At 37.1% G+C, this 20,237-nt stretch overlaps 1 protein-coding gene across 2 annotated transcripts; it reads right to left on the minus strand.

Moving 5' to 3' along the window:
* Positions 1-10: 10 nt before the first annotated feature.
* On the minus strand, positions 11-19,088 carry TMEM237 (transmembrane protein 237). Of its 2 annotated transcripts, none has more exons than XM_039354331.1 (13): positions 18,871-19,088; positions 16,861-16,892; positions 16,627-16,637; positions 13,178-13,231; positions 12,156-12,260; positions 9,991-10,084; positions 7,636-7,790; positions 4,130-4,253; positions 2,792-2,983; positions 2,254-2,327; positions 1,271-1,364; positions 999-1,120; positions 11-236 (listed from the first exon to the last, which is right to left on the minus strand). In XM_039354331.1, exons 1-13 carry the CDS (start codon positions 18,886-18,888, stop codon positions 169-171), a joined length of 1,143 nt encoding a protein of 380 aa, XP_039210265.1. In that variant the 5' UTR covers positions 18,889-19,088; the 3' UTR covers positions 11-168. The 2 variants fall into 2 exon arrangements, with proteins under 2 accessions (XP_039210265.1, XP_039210258.1); XM_039354324.1 differs by lacking the exon at positions 18,871-19,088 and adding an exon at positions 17,439-18,087.
* Positions 19,089-20,237: the final 1,149 nt, after the last annotated feature.

The following is a 20,237-nucleotide window of genomic DNA, read 5'->3' on the forward strand; positions in this document are numbered from 1 at the left end:
AGAAAATAACTTGATTGAGAAAAATGCTTTTGTATTGTATTATTGTATAACATGTAATTAGCATAATTACAAAATTCATTTAACTTAAATGTTTAAAAAGTGTAAAAAAATATTACATGCAAGTATAAATGACTGAAGCATCTTATGAAATCGAAGAAGTTGCCTGTGCTAAGAAGACATTTTAGCTTCTTTGTCTGGGAGGGGATATTCTTCCACTTCACCATTAAACATCAGCTCTACAAGAAAAAACAAAGTGTCATAGGATATCAAAATACAATGAAAAATATATGTACAATAAAATCCATTAAAAATAATTCCCCCATTTTCTCCTTCCACCTGGAAACATGCTCTTCTGAAAATATTACAGCTGGGGAATAGGTTGCAAGTTTGTGGGAAACAGGAAAGAAAACCTTAGCATCAGGACTCCCTATTTGCCTATGTAGACTCCTTCAGATTATTGTACATCTAAAGCTCTCCTTTCCAAGCTGAAAAATATGTCACTCGGCGTTCTAAGATTCCCTAAAATTATTAACGCTTTATTCTCAATATATTTACCAGTATTGTTAACAAGGAAATAACACTTGTTAAATGTTATAAATATCAGAAACATCACAATTAAAATAAGGCAAACAAATAAAATATAAAATACAAATTAAAATATGTACTTGTTCAATGCATTTATAGCAATAGTGAAGCTGAGATACTGAATTCTATTTATTGCTGGACAATCCCTCAATTTAATTTCTCTAATCATTCTGCAGTACTACTGTCACTTCAAATATATTCCCATATTCTCAGTTTTCTAACAGAAAACAGTTTTCTGCTGTTTCTTTTCTTGTGGCTGATGACTGAAATTACTGCCATACTATCTCCTCCCTTTCCCTAGTAATTTCCTTGATCTAAAATTATTTAGGAAAGAACCAGCAATTTGCCATTCAGATAATCTATTAAGGAGATTTCCATATTTTAATGGATTACAATCTTATCTTTTTCTGTACCTTCACTGTGATCCAGCTGTGGCCGATATGACAAAAAGAACCAGGAGATCCCAACAAGAATAGCTATCACAAGATTAACTACAATCCAAGGCTGAAGAATCTGTTTTTCTTCGTCTGAAATCCTGGGTGGAGTTGCGGAGTGGGAGAGAGGAGAATCATACGTATTTATTAGTTATAAAAGCTTCAGTTATATCTGTATAATCATACATATATAGTAAAGATATCCTTAAATTAACTGTCTTTTAAGAAGGAAAAAAGTCCATAATTCTTACCAAAGGCTACCATTTTCTAAAGATGGTGTGTACAAGTTGATCCTGTCACTTGTCATTTGTTGGCTCAGGGACAAGATAAGAGCAGCAAAATACACTGGAAGAAATGAATAATGTTTATTATTGAGATATTCCAGATTTTGGAAGAGTTAACAACACATTGACATGTTTGATTCTTATGTTTCTTCCATGAATCTGATTCACCAGTGTGCAGATAGTCCTCGACCTTATGACCAAAATTGAGCCCAATATTTATGTTGTTAAATGAGACATTTGTTAAATGAGTTTTGCCTCATTTTAAGATCTTTGTCACAGTTGTTAAGTGAATCACTGCAGTTGATAAGTTAGTAACACAGTTGTTAAGTGAATCTGGCTTCCCCATCGATTTTGCTTATCAAAAGGTTGCAAAGGTGACCTTTTTGATGGTGTAATATTGGATATAGACTGAGGAAATTAATATAGACCACTGAATTACTAATGGACCCAGACAACATGTTATTTATTAAGTATTTGACTGTAAAACTAGAAAATTAATATTTATTAAAAAAACTGTGAAAATGATTATACTATTGCCACAACCTCCCAAATTGTTTGATCACTGCCTAGATTTTTCCTTTCAGGAATTCCAAAAGAACAAAACACTTTGATAGCATTCAGACTGCTCTTTTCTGTCCTATATCAGAAAATAAACTTGCTGCATTTTAGTCTATTCAGAGGACAGATACAGAAGAGAATTGTGAGATACAAACCTGCAAAATTAGTTTATGAGTTATCAAATTATTACTTGATAAATATATAACCAGGTTAGCACTACTTTTATTTAACAAAATATACTGGTAGTCTTTATGGAAATGGTTGCTTTTTTACAATACACAATAATGTGAAAACAGAAGAATAAAGCTGTAAGATCAGAATGAAAATATAATTAAAACATAAACTGGAGTAACTAGCTAATGCTTATTGGTCAGCTAATACTGTTTACTCACTGAAAGAAGCAATTGCTGTTGGATCCAATGTAAGAAAACTGCGTAGTGCCACTGCTGCTTTAGCCAAATTGATTCTGAAAAATGAGTATGAAATTGATTTAATTAAAAGGAGCCACTAACTGATTGACTTTGTTCTGCTATATCTCATAAGAAATTATCCACTGATGTTAAGGAAATATGATGTTCTCTAAAACCTTGATCTAGGGGCCAATTATTTCATCAGAATAATTAACCTGTGTTGGTATCATTGGTTAAAACTAGATGTCTCCAATTCAGAAATATTGATAATAAAAGTTTTTTAGTAAAAGAATAAAGAGTTTCAAACGTAGGAAGTATAAGAAACTAACAGAACACAATGCAAATCTTTCTGGCCTGAGAATAGTTTCCATACTGAACATCTTAAACATCATCAGAGAAACATCTGCACTGCTACAATTATATATCAAGAGTTTAAGCTATTAATCATTGTTTCAATTAATAAGATAGCTTCACAATGAATCATAGGCATTGTCACCAAGACAGAAGAATGCACAAATACCTGTCAAAAGCTGAAACGGTACTAATTGTAAGTAAAAAATAAAGGAGGCATTGAGCAGGATATGCCAAAGTCTTGTACTGCTGTAGCAAATTTGAAAGGGTTGAAAACTGATTTCCTGCCAGAATATAAATCACTACGATGTTCCACACAGCATAGCCAGCGAGAAAGCCGTGAGTAAAAAATCCAATTACTCTAGTAAAAGAAAGCATATTAATAAAAAATTAAACTTTGACAAATCTTACAGAGTTAAATGTTCAGAATGTCAGATTTACAAGAACCTTTATGTCCACCATCTTAAATTCAATTTCTAGTGAATTAGAAAGTCAGAATTCCCTAAATTCATGATTTAGTGAATTAAATTCAAATTCTAGCCTCTGAATTTGCCTTGTTAGTAGTTTTCACTTATGCAATAGGGACTTTTGTATTCAAGTTTCAAGTTATTAACCTGTATTCAAGTTATTCAAGTCACAGAGAGTAATGCTCAAAATCAAAAAAATTTAATTAATAACCTCTATTCAAATATTTTTGTAGGTGGCAAATAATATTTATAAGAAATAATTACAAGTGGAGGCCAATCATCCTATCAATTACTATCATTTTCTGAAGGAATTACCAGGATGTTAATTGTTGTGGAAGACTATTTATTTGATGTGACTGAACTCAAGTGTGCAGAATATTACAGTGATTATGCAAGCGCCATACATTAAAACTTTCAGACAAACATCTTAAGATGGACAAATGGGAAGAATTAAGATGCAGTGGAAATGTGCTTCTTATGACGAGTTTCTGTTAATATATCCTGAAACAGAACTTCTTGTAAATAGTCTTAAATTTATTAGATATTCCAGCTCAGAAAAAGTTATTTTGGCCAAGAGTCAGCAGGCACATTCACAGTATATGGATAGAAAAAGCTTTGTGGTAAAGGGCTGAGTTGCAAATTTCACATACATCTCTGTGTTTTAAGCCTTAAAACCAAGTTTTGTTACCAAGCCAAAACTATAACGTTAAATTAAAAACTGTCTGCAGCAACTTAGCTTGGGCTATAATGATAGAGTGGGACCTGCAGGGGAACATATTTTCTCCACAGCTCTAAAGCAAGGTTAATTGATTGTTAAGTAGATGCTCACCTGCATTGTGAAGTGAAATCTCAGGGAGCTTGGTAAACAATTGCATCTTGGTGAATCAACATTTTAAGTGTACATGAGATCATGACAAAGAGAGATGGTGGAAAGGAAGAGAATCTGATTCCAAAGTCAGGAGAAGGCGTCATTGGACATTTTATTTGTTTTAATCACTTGTTCATTTTTAATGATGTCAATAGTGGGAATAATTTCATACCTAAAACCACGATGAACTGAAAGTGCCACATCCTTAGTAGTCCAAGAAGCCTTTACATCCATAAACACTTGAACATGTTCAGTAGTTTTAATCAAATCCTTGCGATCTGTGGCCTGAAAACGCCCTGGGGGGGGGGGGAAATGTTAAGTGCTTGTAAGAAAAATATTGTTAAAGCTTCCTATTACTATACTTGTTCATAAAAATTCAGGTTAATTTTTTGGTGAGTGTAAACTGAGACTACATACATATGCATACATTTTTATTACAAACTCATTGCTGATCTTACTGTATATCAAGAATGTCATCTGAAAGCAAACCCTATCGACTTCAGTGAAACACGACTATTTGGAAGATGACTATTTGGTGGTACTTTATTTGCTATAGTCATCAGAAGCCCCCTTTTCAGCCTAATAGCCAAATTCATAACACTTTGGTTCTACTAATCTCAGCCATAATCAAAGAAGGAAAAAATGGATCTGAATGAAGTATTAAAATTATTATATCAACTTATTGCGTCCGCAGAATCTCGCCCGGCCGCCTTGTTTAGGGTGACCCGCTCCCTTCTTAAAGTGGAGGAGGCGGAGGAACCCTTGCAGGGGAGAGCTGAGGAGTTTGTTCAGTTTCTGTCGGACAAAATCGCTCAGATTCAGAGAGACCTGGACTCCGACTGGGCAGTGCCAGCCGAGTTGCCAGGGGCTGGTCTTAGTCATGTTATCTGGAGCGAGTTTGAGCCTGTGACCCCTGATGAAGTGGACAAGGCCGTGAGGGCAATGAATGCCGCCACCTGTTTATTGGACCCGTGCCCCTCCTGGCTGGTTTCTGCCAGTAGGGAGGTGACACGAGGCTGGCTCCAGGCGATAATCAACGCCTCCTTGATGGAGGGGTCTTTCCCACAACCTTTAAAGGAAGCGGTGGTGAGGCCCCTCCTCAAGAAGCCTTCCCTGGACCCAGCTGTTTTGAAGAACTTTCGTCCCGACTCCAAACTCCCCTTTGTGGGGAAGGTTGTAGAGAAGGTGGTGGCGTCTCAACTCTTGCGATCCTTGGAGGAAACCAATTATCTGGACCCTTTTCAATCTGGTTTCAGGCCCAGCTACAGCACTGAGACTGCTTTGGTTGCACTGACCGATGACCTCTGGCGAGCCCGGGATAGGGGTTATTCCTCTATCCTGGTGCTTCTTGACCTCTCAGCGGCTTTCGATACCATCAACCATGGTATCCTTCTGTGTCGTCTTGGAGGTGGGGGTGGGTGGCACCGTATTGCGGTGGTTCTCCTCCTACCTCTCTGACAGGTCGCAGTCGGTGTTGGCGGGCAGACAGAGATCGACCCCTAGGCGCCTCGATTATGGGGTGCCTCAGGGCTTGGGCCTGTCCCCCCTCCTTTTTAACATCTACATGAAACCGCTGGGTGAGATCATTCGGTGACACGGGGTGAGGTATCATCAGTACGCGGATGATACCCAATTGTATATCTCCACCCCGTGTCCTTTCAGTGAAGCAGTCAACGTGATGTGCCGGTGCCTGGAAGATGTGAGGGTCTGGATGGGGGTGAACAGGCTTAGACTCAACCCTGACAAGACCGAGTGGCTCTGGGTCTTGCCTCCCAAAGGCCAACTGGACGGTCCATCTTTAGTCCTGGGGGGGGCAAATTTACCTCCCTCAGTGCAGGCACGCAACTTGGGTGTCCTCCTGGACTCACAGCTAAATTTGGAACAACATCTATCGGCTGTGGCCAGGGGGACCTTTGCACAGGTTCGCCTAGTGCACCAGTTGCGGCCTTATTTGGACCGGGAGGCTTTACTCACAGTCACTCATGCCCTTGTCACCTCAAGACTGGATTACTGTAACGCGCTCTACATGGGGCTACCCTTGAAGGGCGTTCGGAGGCTGCAGTTGGTTCAGAACGCAGCCGCGAGAGCGATTGTGGGCGCGCCAAGGTACGCCCATGTGTCACCTATCCTCCGCGAGCTGCACTGGCTTCCTGTGGGTCTCCGGACGCAATTCATGGTGTTGGTTATCACCTTTAAAGCCCTTCATGGCATAGGGCCAGGTTACCTACAGGACCGCATTCTGCCGCACAGCTCCCAGAGACCGGTGAGGTCCCATAGATTGGGCCTCCTTCGGGTCCCATCGGCCAGACAATGTCGGCCGGTGGGCCCTCTGGGAAGGGCCTTTTCTGTGGTGGCTCCGACCTGGTGGAATCAACTTCCCCCCGAGGTGCGAACTGCTCCCACCCTGCCGGCCTTTAAGAAAGCCGTTAAAACTCTCCTGTTCCGGCAGGCCTGGGGCTGATGTCCCCGGGCGGCCGGGATATGATCGGACTTGCGGTATGATTGGATTATTTTATTGTTTTACGACTGTTTTTAATTTTGTACGCCGCCCTGAGTCCTTTGGGATTGGGCGGCATATAAATATTTGTAAATAAATAAATAAATAAATAAACCTCTGGGACAAATGGAAATTCAGGCACTTTCCCCCCATTTGAGAAAGTTAAGATTCGTTGGTTAAGGCACAAAATAGTATCAAGAAATGTAACAAAGCTTTTAATTAGCAGCTCTAAATGATTATTTTTATTTACTTATTATTACATTTCTACACCACCCATCTCATCTATGAGAGAATCCTAAATATGAGATATTATTTCTCTATATGAATAAAAATAAATAGCTCTGGGTGGTTTACAAAAACAATATATTCAAATTTTCTTAGAGCTTCATGATGTCAGACAATACTATTTCTAACAGCAGGAACAGTATAATGCATTAGGTGGAGAAGGATATCCCTCAAAAAGTCTGCAAATTTTTTCAAAAGAAAATGAAATGGCACAAAGGCAAATTCTCTAAATCAAATTTTTAAACTTTCTTTCAACAATAACTTTTAGGATAAGTTCCTGCACTTTTTTAAATCAAGTGACGGTGAGGGTTGTCTGATGGCACAGATACTTCATGTAAGCTTTGTATTAATTTTAATATGAATATATTTATTGATCAGTCAATTGACCGTATCAAAGTATGAGCATCAGCCAGAACAAAATACAATGAGATAAGATACAGTGGAGTGAGTTTCAAAAGAGTCATACTTAAGTAAGGATGTGCTTGCACATTTTGAAGTACTATAAATTCAACTTAAAGGATATTTATTAATGTACCCCCCCCATACTTGATATTCTAGAAATTACTAAATATGATGTTCTAGAAAATACCGAAAATCTGGTTGTTCTCTCAGGCCTTGAGATAAGGTAGCATAAACCCCTTTTGGTTTTGTTTAGTTTTCTTTTTATGGTCCACCATGCTCTCTTTTATGTTTGTTTTTTTTTAAATTATAAGTTGCCACAGTTACTAAGTGGCCCTGAAATTGATTAATTGAATGAATGACTGAACAGACAGACATAATCTGGATAAAGAAAGTAATTCCTTCAAGATATAAGATGAGAGTTATCATCATCATCATCTTTTACCATATTTGTTCAAATATACTAACATTTTGTTGTTATAAAACAAATTACTTACGATTTTTTTCAACGAACACTTTACTAACAGGTTGGCTAACCCCAGTAGGAGCAGAAAACATAGAACGTTGTTCTGTGCCTTTTACTTGCTCATCCTCAATTATATCTTCATCCTCCACACACAATTCACTGGAACTTTCTGCAGGCCGGGTTTTCCTAACATTATAATAGCAAAGAAAAAAGTCATTCTCTTCTTTAATGCTAGTGACTCAGGGTATACCTGTATCATATATTTGCTAGGATTGTGCCATAATCTGCATTCAAACAGAAAAACATTAAATATGAGGTGAGTACAAAATATCATCTGGCACCTGCTTAAATCAAATGCATTTTTTCCTAAATTTGCAAACTGTAGATTCAGAAAAAGATGCAGTAGTTTTAAGGAACTGCTGAAGTCTCCAAATCTTCTTTCTCCCTTCAAATCCACAGAGCTTTTATGTTCCTCAAAGGATGATCAATGCTCTTCTACTATGATGAAATACAGTAAGAAGGTGGATTCATAGAACAGAAGGGGATACATTCCAGAGGAGTAAAAAGCAACCCAGCCCAGATTGGTGTGAAAGGAAGAGGGTGAAGATAGTCCCTCCCTAATAGTTCACATTTTAGATGCAGATTAAATACAATGCTTAGTCTGGCAAGATTTTGTCTATAGGTGTAAAACAATAAAGAACTCAGCTTGGAAGAATCATGTGATATTTTTGGTTTTGGGCCTGGCAACTATAGTGAACTAGACTAGAAGATGATCCAAAGTATATGCTCCCACATCAGAAATTTATAGGAATCAAATATGATACACAATGTTAAGTAAGACATATTGCATTTAACCCTGTCACTGTAAAAGAAAGAAGGAAAGAATGAAAAATTCTGGTTAACGATAGAGATAGGGCTTTGTTGCTTGATGTCATGGCATCTGTCTGGCCAATTTCATCTTGCAGAGTTGGCATGCTTTGAATAAATCTGTAAGGACCCTCCAAGGATGCTTTCTCTGGAGCAGTGCCTGCTTTTAGGAAGGAGGTCCTTCCCAAGAACTGAATGTCCCTCTTTTTTGTCTAAAATAATGAAGGGGTGTGTGTGTGTGTGTGTGTGTGTGTGAGAGAGAGAGAGAGAGAGAGAGAGAGAGAGAAAGACAGACAGACTGACTGAGAGAGACCTTTGCTACATTGTGCTTGCTATCTGTTGCATATTATATTTATATTTCATTAACTTTATTGTGATTTCTTTGTTGGGAGCTGCCCAGGGTCACTGAGTCTCAAGCTGCATACAAGTTAATAAATCATGATTATTATTTCCTATTTTTCTGGAGTACTATTGAGTAAGAGGAAGTTTTGTCTTTTAAGTGATGTAAATAAACAATTCCAATAGGCTTCCTGTAATCTGGAATATATTTAGGGTTGCATTGATACATGCATTTTTGGCTCTACATTTTGGTTCTACATCATATACTTTCAACTTTCATTCCAAGAGTCAACATGAAAGAAATGTGTTTCAACAAAGTATACATGCTATTAACTTTACAGACATCACACAATGGTTTGTGAATGAGCAGAGTAATGACTATCCATTTAGTGATACTGGCATACATAGAATAACTTGACTTAATCTAGGAGCATAATAGAAAACAACTCATACATGGAAAAGTCCCTCTTGCCTCTGAATGAGGATACTGTTTCTTAATAGGATATTTTTTTTCTTGAAATATGTTCCATGCAGCAACATTATTTTAAGATAGACAGGTAAACATGACATTAAAAAAGAGAATCTTTACCTGCAGTACAATCAGATACATGTGCGCAAAATTATCTTAAATGTGTTTCTTGGTTTGGAATTATTTATTTGTTCCCTGAAAAGAGTTAAACATTTACTAAAATGTTTACCAAATCGCCAAGCTTGGAGATCAACCCAACAGCCCAACTACCAACCCGAGCTACTAATACTGAAACACATCTCATTTACTAAAATCTTTGGGCAGGCATACTTGGCAATTAATACTAAGCTGTGAATAAAATATTCAAATCTAGTCTCAGTTATACATTCATTTCATAAATCTAAATAAAAACCTTTCTTAAACCTCAGTTTTCATTGCAATATCGGTGTATCAATCAAATGTTATAGCACTGCATGAGAATAACAGATAAATGACATGAAGAGCTTAAGCATTCCGAAATTGTATACACAAATATCTCTCTCTCTCTCTCTCTCTCTCTCTCTCTCTCTCTCACACACACACACACACACACACACACACACACACGTAGATAACTGGGATAAAAGATCATCAGCTTTTACTGTCAAACAACATAAACTGTAAAGCTTGTTACTTCAGAAAGAATATGGAAGTCAAAATGGAATATCTCACTTTACTCTTTTCAATTGTTTACGAGTTATGGTTTCTTCCACTGGTGAAGTATCCATGTCATTTCCATTCTGTTCAGTAAATGATGTTTCAGATTCTAAAAATGGAAAACAAGAAAATTTGTGCTGTGTAAAAACATTATTTGTACCCTTAGTTCCAGAAGAGATGGGTAAGAGAGCAAGGACATCCTTTGGCAATAAGGTTTTATATAAATGAAGTTCCTTTTCTTCTTCACAAGAATAATTGTGTGAAGAAGATATAGATGTAGGGTCCTTAGATAAAAGGAAATAAATACACTAAAATGTGTCTCGAATTCCAGAAACCACACAGAGAAAGTATTCAGTACATTTATTTCCTACCTTTCCAATAAGGAGCAGTACATGCATCTCCTCAAGAAGTTTTTCTCATGAGTAAATCAGGCAGGAACCCCATATTTATCGCCTTGGGTTCCAAATGAAAGGTGAGATATAATATAAATAACTTTGTAAGATAGATTGTGCTAAGAGGTAATGATTTACACAAACAGTATGTTTTACGAGTGATTTTGGATTGGAGATGTATCTTCCTAGTCATATCTCAATTGGAAAATGTTATCTTGCTGTATTAAAAATTAATTCCAAAACATTACAGCTGTTGTACATCTCATAATAAAAATCATAAAACACTTTTGCTATAAACCAGTATCTTTATTTTCTTTATCCTAAGATTAGACTGCCCAAACAACTAAAAATGCATTACCACTGATTTTGTTATTTTTTTTTTATTATGAGATACAGTATTGTAAGACATTATGAGGAACTGTATAGTATTTTGAATACTTCTATAACCATGTCATGCAAAAAAGTGGTAAGGAAGCAATATAGTTGTACCTCTTGCTGGTTGCCTTTTCTTTTCTTTTTAACATTTCATGGAAACTAATAACAACACTGGTTATGTAAGCATGGGCATCTCATCAGAAATGAGCTGCAATCAGCATCACCTGTTTTTCTTCTAATAGTCAGAACATAAATATGTCTGAGCAGAGAAGCGATTGTCACATTAAATCTGTTCTTCTAATAACTGCATTCTAATGAAATGGAAATGACCAATTATAGGCTGGTTTGTATCTCATACCATTCCGAAAGATGATGAACAGAACAGTAGCTTCTCAACTGCTGCAAGCAGTTGAAGCAGATAATTTTGACTCTGGTTTCACAGGAAGGGTTAAGCCTGCCTTGGTAGACAAAATGATCTTTGGTTGGGGAAGAGAAAGAATTTGACTTCTTTATTCTTCTTGACTTCTCATCAATTTTCACTACCATCAACCACGACTTCCTTCTAAATTTTAGAAGGTATTATTGAAATATTTTATATGCTTCCATTCCTATCTGTCAGGCATGCGCTTAAAATAGTGTTGCTTGGACACAGTTGCTCTATGAAACTGGAATTCATGGTGTCCCTCGGGTTTCATACTATCTCCAATGCTTTCAGTGTCGATACAAAGCATCTCAATGAGATCATTAGGCATTTTAGATCACTATATCCAATTTGTTTCTTTGCAACATCTCCAGGTATCACATCTGGGACACATCTGAATGATTGCAGTCAATAATGGGCTGTATATGGGATAACAAACTGAAACAGGATAACCGGAATTGCTCATTAAAAATGAATCACAGTTTAAGATTTTAAATGTGCTTCACATTTCTAGGAGATCATCTTTTGTCTCAGAGTGCTTCTGAATCTGAAGTGTATTTGGGTTGATACTTTCAACTTTTAATTTTACTTAGGGAAAATTGACATAAGAAGGTACTGCAGACACTGGTATCGCTCAGCCTTAACTATGGGCAAGCTCTGGAAACTTAATACAGAAGTCAAGGACATAAAACTTAGATCATATTGTTATCTATCTATACTGAAGGTTTTATACTGGCTGCTGTTTCATTTCCAAATGTGATACAAAGTGCTGATGGTTACGTTTCAAGCCTTCTATGACTTTTAGCTTTCTAAATCTAAAAACATCTCTTTCAACAGACCATGATTTAATATTCTTAGATTGAAATTTCATTTTTATTATAAACCATTTTAAATCATTCTAACTAGCAGAATAACCATTCTAATAAATAGCAATGATGCACTGCATTGGCTTGTATTCTCTGCTGAAATTGTTTTCAAAATTCTATACATACCTAGAGGCACCTTCTTTTTCCTGCGCTTCTTCTGAGGTGGAACGTCCTGCGTTTCAGAGGTCAGAGGCTCACTGCTTTCAGATACAGCAACTTGACCAAAGCCATCTAAAATGGATTATGTGTCATTAAGTCAGTATTGACTGTTAGTAATCATAGACTGATGTTATCTAAAAAGCACTCATGTGCATTACAAGATGCTTCCAAGACTTTGAAGATCTGTACAAAAAAATCTTTGAGCCTAGTTAACTCTTGCTGAATTATTCAAAGACTTTATTGGAATATTTTACACAGTATTTACCAGCAAGTACAAACTGTAATTCCAAGTTAGGGTATTGTTTATTACAGATTATTCCTCAGGTTATGATGGCATGGGGACTGATATTGCTATTGCTAAGTGACATGATTGTAAAGTACTTTGCTAAATCATTAAGCAAGGAACATGCAGGTTGTTAAAAGATCGCAACTTGTGACTTCTTGCCAATCTATCCATTGACTTTGCTTGTGGGTAGCTTGCAGGGAATGTCAGAAATTACAAACGTAATCCAGCAGCCATTAGGATTTACCTTTGTACTACCTTTAGCTGCTTGTGTGTATATTGCTGATGGCACAATGATTAGAAGGCAGTATTGCAGATTAACTCTGCCCACAGCCTGGAGTTCGATCCTGATGGAGCCTAAGGTTGACTCAGCTTTCCATCCTTCTAAGGTCGGTAAAATAAGGACCTAGATTGTTGGGGGCAATATGCAAATAATGCTTGTACACTGTAAATAGCCCAGAGAGTGCCATAAAGCACTGAGGGTGGTATATAAGTCTAAATGCTATTGCTGTATTATAAACTGTTTCAGTAAACATAAAACTACTGTTATTTATGAAACTAATTGAAGATGTGAAATAACCTTCATAAACTATATGGAGCTCAAGTTATAACTATAATCCAGCATTAAGTAGCCATTCATAAATTGCACCTTTAAATCCTCTAACCCTTTTCATACTAACTTGCCTTAACTGAACCATCCGCTTACCTAAAGAGTTTTTCTTGACTTTTTTCTTTTTGGGACGACTAAGAGGAATTTCATCTGCAAAATCAGAAGCCAAGAATTAGTGCCATAATAGCAAACATACATTATTATATGTATAATGTTTTAGGTACTTTATTCAAACTATTTCACGTGCATTATCTAATTGAGTATTTACAATTGTCCAATCATCTTAATGCTCACTCTCAGTTTGGAGACATGATTTTGGAGCTTCATGTGCCTCTTTTCATTTCAACCACCTAAATATTTTAGAATCTTGGCTAACTCACTATCTTAAACTTCAGGTTATTTATGAATGATTAAAAGCATTCATTTTAGTTATCTTACTCTTATTTTTTTTTAACCTTATCTTCATTCCTATGCAGCTTCCAGACTAATTGTTCCTAATGCTACCACAACATATGCTGTGCACTTCCTCTCATTTTTCCTTATATTAAAAAAAGAAAAACTACAGTAGGAAAACACAAATTACAAACTGAAGACCACATATGGATTCCATATAAAATTCCATGACTGAAGCAGGTAGTGACTGGTTTGCCAAGAAGAATTTTCTGTAACCAGTTTAGAGTCCATAAGAGGACCAGAATTTCTTCTAAGCCAATTTGAGAACTGATGTGACCTTTTAAAAAATATTCTATCCATTATTATTTGTTCAACCTCAATATAAAAAAGAATTCTTAAAGTGCAATTAATTTACTATAACTACCATAATTTAGACTGAAGCTTCCACTTACCTGGGAATATCACTAACATAATGAAGTTTATTATTTATTTTTTAATTTTCCTTATACATAGGACTGTATGATTTCAACTTTAGGGAATATTTTAATGAGAAATTCTTTTTTATTAAAAACAAAGACACCATTTAAAAAACTATGCAACTTTTTGCAAAATCTAATTCACTTTCTTCTATGACAGCCATTATTTCTCTTCTAAAAGTATGCTTTAATTAAATATTTTAAAGAGAAAACAAGTAAACAAAAAAGGGACAACAGGGATAAAAAGTGAAGCATGTTGTACCTAGATAGGGGTTTTAAAAGTTATAATTTTATTTTAAATATTTTATTGGTTATAAATGGGTATTATATAGTTTGAAAAAAATATTTATAGCCCTAAAGCTCTAAAAAGAATGTAAATATAGCAATAGTAGTCAACACAGTATAGATCAGGGGTCCCCAACCTCCGGTGTCAGGGTACAATACTGGTCCATGGCCTGTTAAGAACCAGGCTGCACTACCTATTGCTGGAGGTGAGCGGGCGATGAGCAAAATTGAAACCATCCCCTCCCGGTCTATGGAAAAATTGTCTTCCACGATGCCAAAAAGGTTGGGACCTGCTGGTATAGAGAATATATATAGCTCAGGGCTGAACTGTGGAATCCTTGGTACTATCTGTGCTTGGTCGTTTGCTTGCAGATGCTTCATTACCTGATTAGATAACATCATTATAGGTAGCCCTCAACTTACAGTTGGGACCAGGACGTCCATTGCTAAGCAAAGCAGTTGTTCAGTGAATGATATCCAATTTTATTGGTCATTAAATGAATTATGCAATCATTAAGCAAATCTGGCTTTTGACTTTGCTAAGAAGATGCGGTGGAATGTAGTCTGGAGTTGTAGGAGCGCAAGCCTCTTTCTCAGAAGGTAATTGTCAAGGTTGAATTGCTAAGATGCCTGCTAATCTCTATTGCTACTCAACTTGCCATAGAAACGGGGGAGGGGGAGGACGCAGGAGTCTAAGAAGCTGTCCATGGACCGTGAGAGCCTACAAGGATGCCAAGGTCACTAACGCAGGTGTCTGACAGAGAAGTGGACCATTCTCATAACAAACCAAAGACATATGGTTGGGCAACTGGAACACTCGGTGGGTGGGGGTTATGGAAAGCTATTGTTAATTAGGCAGATTTTCGCCCAGGAAAACCAGAGCTGGTTTTGCTTCTTCAGTTCCGAGATGTGTATTCAATAAAGTTTATCTTTTATGGTACTTCAAAGCCTTGAAGATTCCTTAATTTTGAGTTCGCTAGTTGGATGGTTGATAATAATGAGACAGTGGAGCTTGGAATGTCTGGTGGGCAGGGAAAGAGCAAGGTTGGACCTTCCCTAGGAATTCACACAGTATATTACAGATAAATGCTTGATCTGGCAAGATTCTGTTTGTAGGCAAATAACAATAAAGGAATTACAGATGGTTCTCGACTTACGATCACAATTGAGCCCAAAATTTGTGTTGCTAAATGAGCCAGTTGTTAAGTGAGATTTGCCCCACTTTATGACCTTTCTTGTCACAGTTGTTAAGTGAATCATTGCAGTTGTTAAGTTAGTAACACAGTTAAGTGAATCTGGCTTCCCCATTGACTTTGCTTGTCAGACGGTCACAAAAGGGGATCACATGTCCCTAGGACACTGCAACTGTCATAAATATTAGTCAGCTGCCAAGTGTTTGAATTCTGATCATGTGACCGTCCGGATGCTGCAATAGTCTTAAGTGTGAAAAACTCTCATAACTCATTTTTTCAGCGATGTAACTTTGAACAGTCACTAAATAAACTGTTGTAAGTTGAGGACTAACTGTACTGATAAGTAACTTACTGTATAGTTCTTGGTTGTTTGGGTCTGACAGAAGGAAATAAAAAGACCAGAACACCTCCTCTTCAGCAGCCAACATCCAGATAAGTAGGGATTAACCCCAGACAAACAATCAAGCAGAAAACAATACACTAATCAAAGCACTACCAAGGAGAAAATAATTCTCCTGCTAACACTGCCAGGGCAAGCCACTGTGTATAATCAAGGAGCATATCTCACACTCATTACCACTGATGATACATTACCTAGTTAGGTAATGAAATATCTGCAAATAAAGAGCCCTAAAAGACTCTACAAACAAACATTCTACAATAATAATAAATTACAATGAATTCTGTCCATACATCTAAAAGACTGTTCTAAAAATACGATCTTGTTGTAATAATAAAGACAACCATTATTGTTTTTGAAAACTATACTGCTGTTAGCCACTGAAAACTAACTATATTTGTTAAATTAAATATTGGATGACTTAATTTGATTACATTCTTAGAGCTGCCCATCTCATGTGACTTTGGACCACTCACAAGTTACAACATGAGCTGAGGTGGCGCAGCAGTTAGAGTGCAGTACTGCAGGCCACTTTAGCTGTGTTCAGCAGGTCAGCGGTTCAAATCTCACCGGCTCAAGGTTGACTCAGCCTTCCATCCTTCCGAGGTAGGTAAAATGAGGACCCAGATTGTTGGGGGCAATGTAAATATATATATATACATTGCTTACTGGTGTACACCGCTTAGAGAGTGCTTGCACTTAAAGCGGTATATAAGTCTCATAAATAAATAAATAAACAAACAGCAAACTAATCAATGAATACATTTTTTAAAAATGGGGAAAATGAATGGTACTCACCTTGTTCTCCACTTTGGATTAATATTTTCCAAATCAAAGTTACATGAAATTGGAAATACAAAATAAAATGTTAATATTAAAATATATAATCCAATATGTAATGCTAAATTTGGAAAACATAATAAAATTCACCTACATAAAAGTAATAGCTACAAAAAAAAAGTTAAGGACTAATAGCTTCCTTGAAATTTCTTAATCTGCCCATTGTATTTTTGGAGTAAATTGTAATTTTACCTTGGTACTGGAGGAAGAATCCGGGGTGGACGCTGCAATATATAAAAGTATACAACTCAATATATATTTTTTAAAAACTTATTTTAGATATCAGCAACTGTATTATAAGACCTTGTTTAAAGTGGGCTACTATTTATTTAATTAAACAGATTTATTTAAACAGATATACTTTAGCAAAGTATATAAGATAATGCATAATAACCAAAACCAGCAAAGGTTTTTTTTTAAAAAAAACACATCAATTTTAGAGCAGTAGCACTATTCATAACATAGTTTTAGAAAAGCCTGCCTAATCACAATGACTTTCTTTGCTCCACTGAAATAAGCAATGGAATTGAATCAATGTGTAACCAGGTATCTCACAAGATGTACACATTTTAAAAAGCAGTCAAAATTCATTCCTTTTATTGTTCAATGAACTGTATTCTCTACCCCTGAAAACAATGAGACAGTTCTGAAATCAGATCTTTCATGGTGCAATGAAACCAAAGATGAATGAACCAAAAATGAAGCTAGACGCAGGCATAGTTTTTATCTTAATTTAAAAAAAATGTATAACAATTCAAAACATAACTCACCACTTGCTTCTTCCCCATATCCCCTTAGTGAGGTTACATATGAACTAAGGCAACTGGACATAAATCTACAATGACTCTTGTTAATCCTGTACTGTACTAAAAATAAATCTCCAGTACCCAGGATTAGCTGGAAATGAATTTTTGCCCCACCTACTTTGGGGCTGGAGGTTATTTTATTATGAATTGCCTTACAGAAATTGTTCTCAATGGCACCTGCTACACAAACCTCAAGTGTCTCAAGAGTAAAGGGTTTGTTATACTACTCTTAGTGAAAGATAGGGAATAAGTATGTACAAATTGAGTTTAACATATCTCTTCCAATGTCTTTTGGTAAAAAAAATATTAAATGGAATTCTGTACACTTCACCGAACTTGCTATCAGTTATACATGATCTGTTGAATTATCTAATAGCCAAAGGTACTTAGCAATTCCAGCTAAACGGTAATTCCTAAAAGACAGGGAGAGAAATTAAGGCCTAAAGCAGATGAGCAGTATTAAAACTCCTATGAGACAACCAAGGGAAACAAGAAAGGAGAAAGCACAAGAATAAGCTCTGCCACTGGTCTTAGAGTCATCATCTCTTCAGAACAGCAATTTCAAGGATGCCTTCCGAAGCAAGCAGCCTTCCCACTGCCTTCGGTAAGATTTGGAATCCTAAAAACTCAGGATTCCAAATTTCTTGAGGTAGTCTATCACACCCCAGGTCTAAATACTTCTCCCGCTTCTGGGGAGTGATGGAGGTGATATTACACGGTAATATAACACTGACGGAAATTGCAGCGATGTGAAGTGCGCCCTGAATTCGGGGGAGTTTCTTCTGATTAAAGAAGGCACAGAGTCGGGCTGCCAGAGAACGAAAGGAGCAGCTCAACACGGGGTGACTAAACAAACTGATGGAGAACAGAGGATGTTTTAAGATGTGCGTAATCCCCCCCCCGGGCTCTATTTTAACAAATCCAAAGTATTTTAAAAATACCGTAAAATGGGCTATTGGGGGGGGGATTACAAGTATGAACCTTTACAGCCACGTGCGGATTATCCAGGGTGGATTTCTTCGTCTAGCAACGAGCGTTTCCAAGCGAGTCCTGCTGTACGTGCGGAAAATAACTCCCAGTCGAGGAAAACAAGCGGCCAGTTTTGCAAACAAAGCACAGGGTAACGTTTCCAAATAATACCCATAGCTTTACGATGCAAATACCGCTGTGCGTTTATTTCGAAAAGGTCATGAACCGGAGCTATTGTGAGCACAAACAACCCTCCTCAACAACTGCCAGTTGGAGAAAAACCGCAAATCTGAGAGATGCTAAAATTACACTTTCGGCCAAGGCCAATTTTAACAGGGGATGCATCCTCAGGAGCCACAATAACGAATAGCACGATCGCCAAAGCGTGGGGGCTCCGACAGCAATCAATCGCCCTTCCGTCCCTCACCGGGCGCACCCCTTCCATCCTCTCGCGCAGTTTAGGCGTCCGAGGCAACCTCCTCACAGCAACCGAAAGCGCGCCCTTCTCCCACACGCTCCTGCCGCAGACGCCCAGGGAAGAGGAGGGGAGCCAGCGGCGCCGTTTCCGGGCGGGAGGCTGCGCTTGGCTTGTCGTTGCCGCTGCTGCGCTCTGCAAATTCTCAGTTTTCCGATACTCTTCAGAGCGTTGCGGTGGTTGATGAGCTGCCTAGTAGGCTACGAGATAAAAACATTGCTCTCCTTTTCACTAGGATTTATATATACTGTATCGAATTGATGATCCCAGTCCTGCCTTTTCATCTTGGGAGATCGTCTGATTTTGTGCAAACTATCTCCTCTGACAAAATTAAGCTGCTGAGGACCACACGGTGCACATGTCTATCTTTGGCTTTACGTGCAATAATATAATTATATCGAACTTCAACAAGTTTAGACGTAATAAGCTTTTTTTTAAAAAAAGTGTTTTAGCTAATCTGACAACTTTGGATTTGCTGATGACATTTAGAATGTCAATCACCTGAAGACCATTGAGTAAACTTTATTAAGGAAAATACAAATATTTTGTTAGGTGAAATATTGGCAAACTGGATGGGAGTCACTCTCCTGGTAGAATGTGCTCTGGACAAAGTAATTTGAAGTTATATATTTCTTTGTCTTTTACTACACATCTGTACAAAAATGGAATGTTAAATCAATTTTATATTTATATTTATTGCTTATGTTCCTTTCTCATCGACCTAATTGCAGCTTATGCACAAGCTTATTTTTAAAAATAAAGCAATAATTGTAAGCAATAATTTCCCAAAAAAAATCAACTTCAGTGATTAATGCAGATATATTTTCATGTGAGTTCAGGACACTTCTGAATATGGAGACCACAATCCTTTGTACAGCTGAAGAAAAAACTCACTGAATTACTGAAATGGCATTCTAGATGGGGGTAGAATTGCACTATAAATTCTAAGAATAAATCTATCTAGCAATTATCCCATTTTAAGAGAATCCTAAATATTCTGAATTGTGTTTCAAACCACCCTCCCCCAATATAATACCACAGTTGTACTGAATTACCAATCTCTCAATTTTATGACTTTGTTTGCCAGGAATTGTAAAATTTGTAATGAAAAAAATAATGGTACTTATATATGTTTATGAAAATATTTGATAACCTGACTTTCAAAACAACTCTACTTCCAAGGTGGCTAGTAAGCAATATGATATAAACCAGGGGTTCCCAACCGGGGTGCTCGCATCCCCTGGGGGTGCAAGGCAATATTCCAGAGGGTGCGAAAACTTGGATTTTCAAAATTATAGTGTATATGCATAATTATTCCA

The sequence above is a fragment of the Crotalus tigris genome, unplaced genomic scaffold, assembly GCF_016545835.1.
Source record: "Crotalus tigris isolate CLP2741 ecotype Arizona unplaced genomic scaffold, ASM1654583v1 scf7180000017568.13789103, whole genome shotgun sequence".
NCBI lineage: Eukaryota > Metazoa > Chordata > Lepidosauria > Squamata > Viperidae > Crotalus > Crotalus tigris.

Excerpts from the sequence above, each read along its gene's own strand:
- TMEM237 (XM_039354331.1), bottom strand. Across the intron at positions 1,365-2,253 it reads AACAGCAATTGCTTCTTTCA|TGTATTTTGCTGCTCTTATC; the intron begins GTGAGTAAACAG and ends CATTTCTTCCAG. Across the intron at positions 1,121-1,270 it reads TTAGAAAATGGTAGCCTTTG|GATTTCAGACGAAGAAAAAC; the intron begins GTAAGAATTATG and ends AACTCCACCCAG.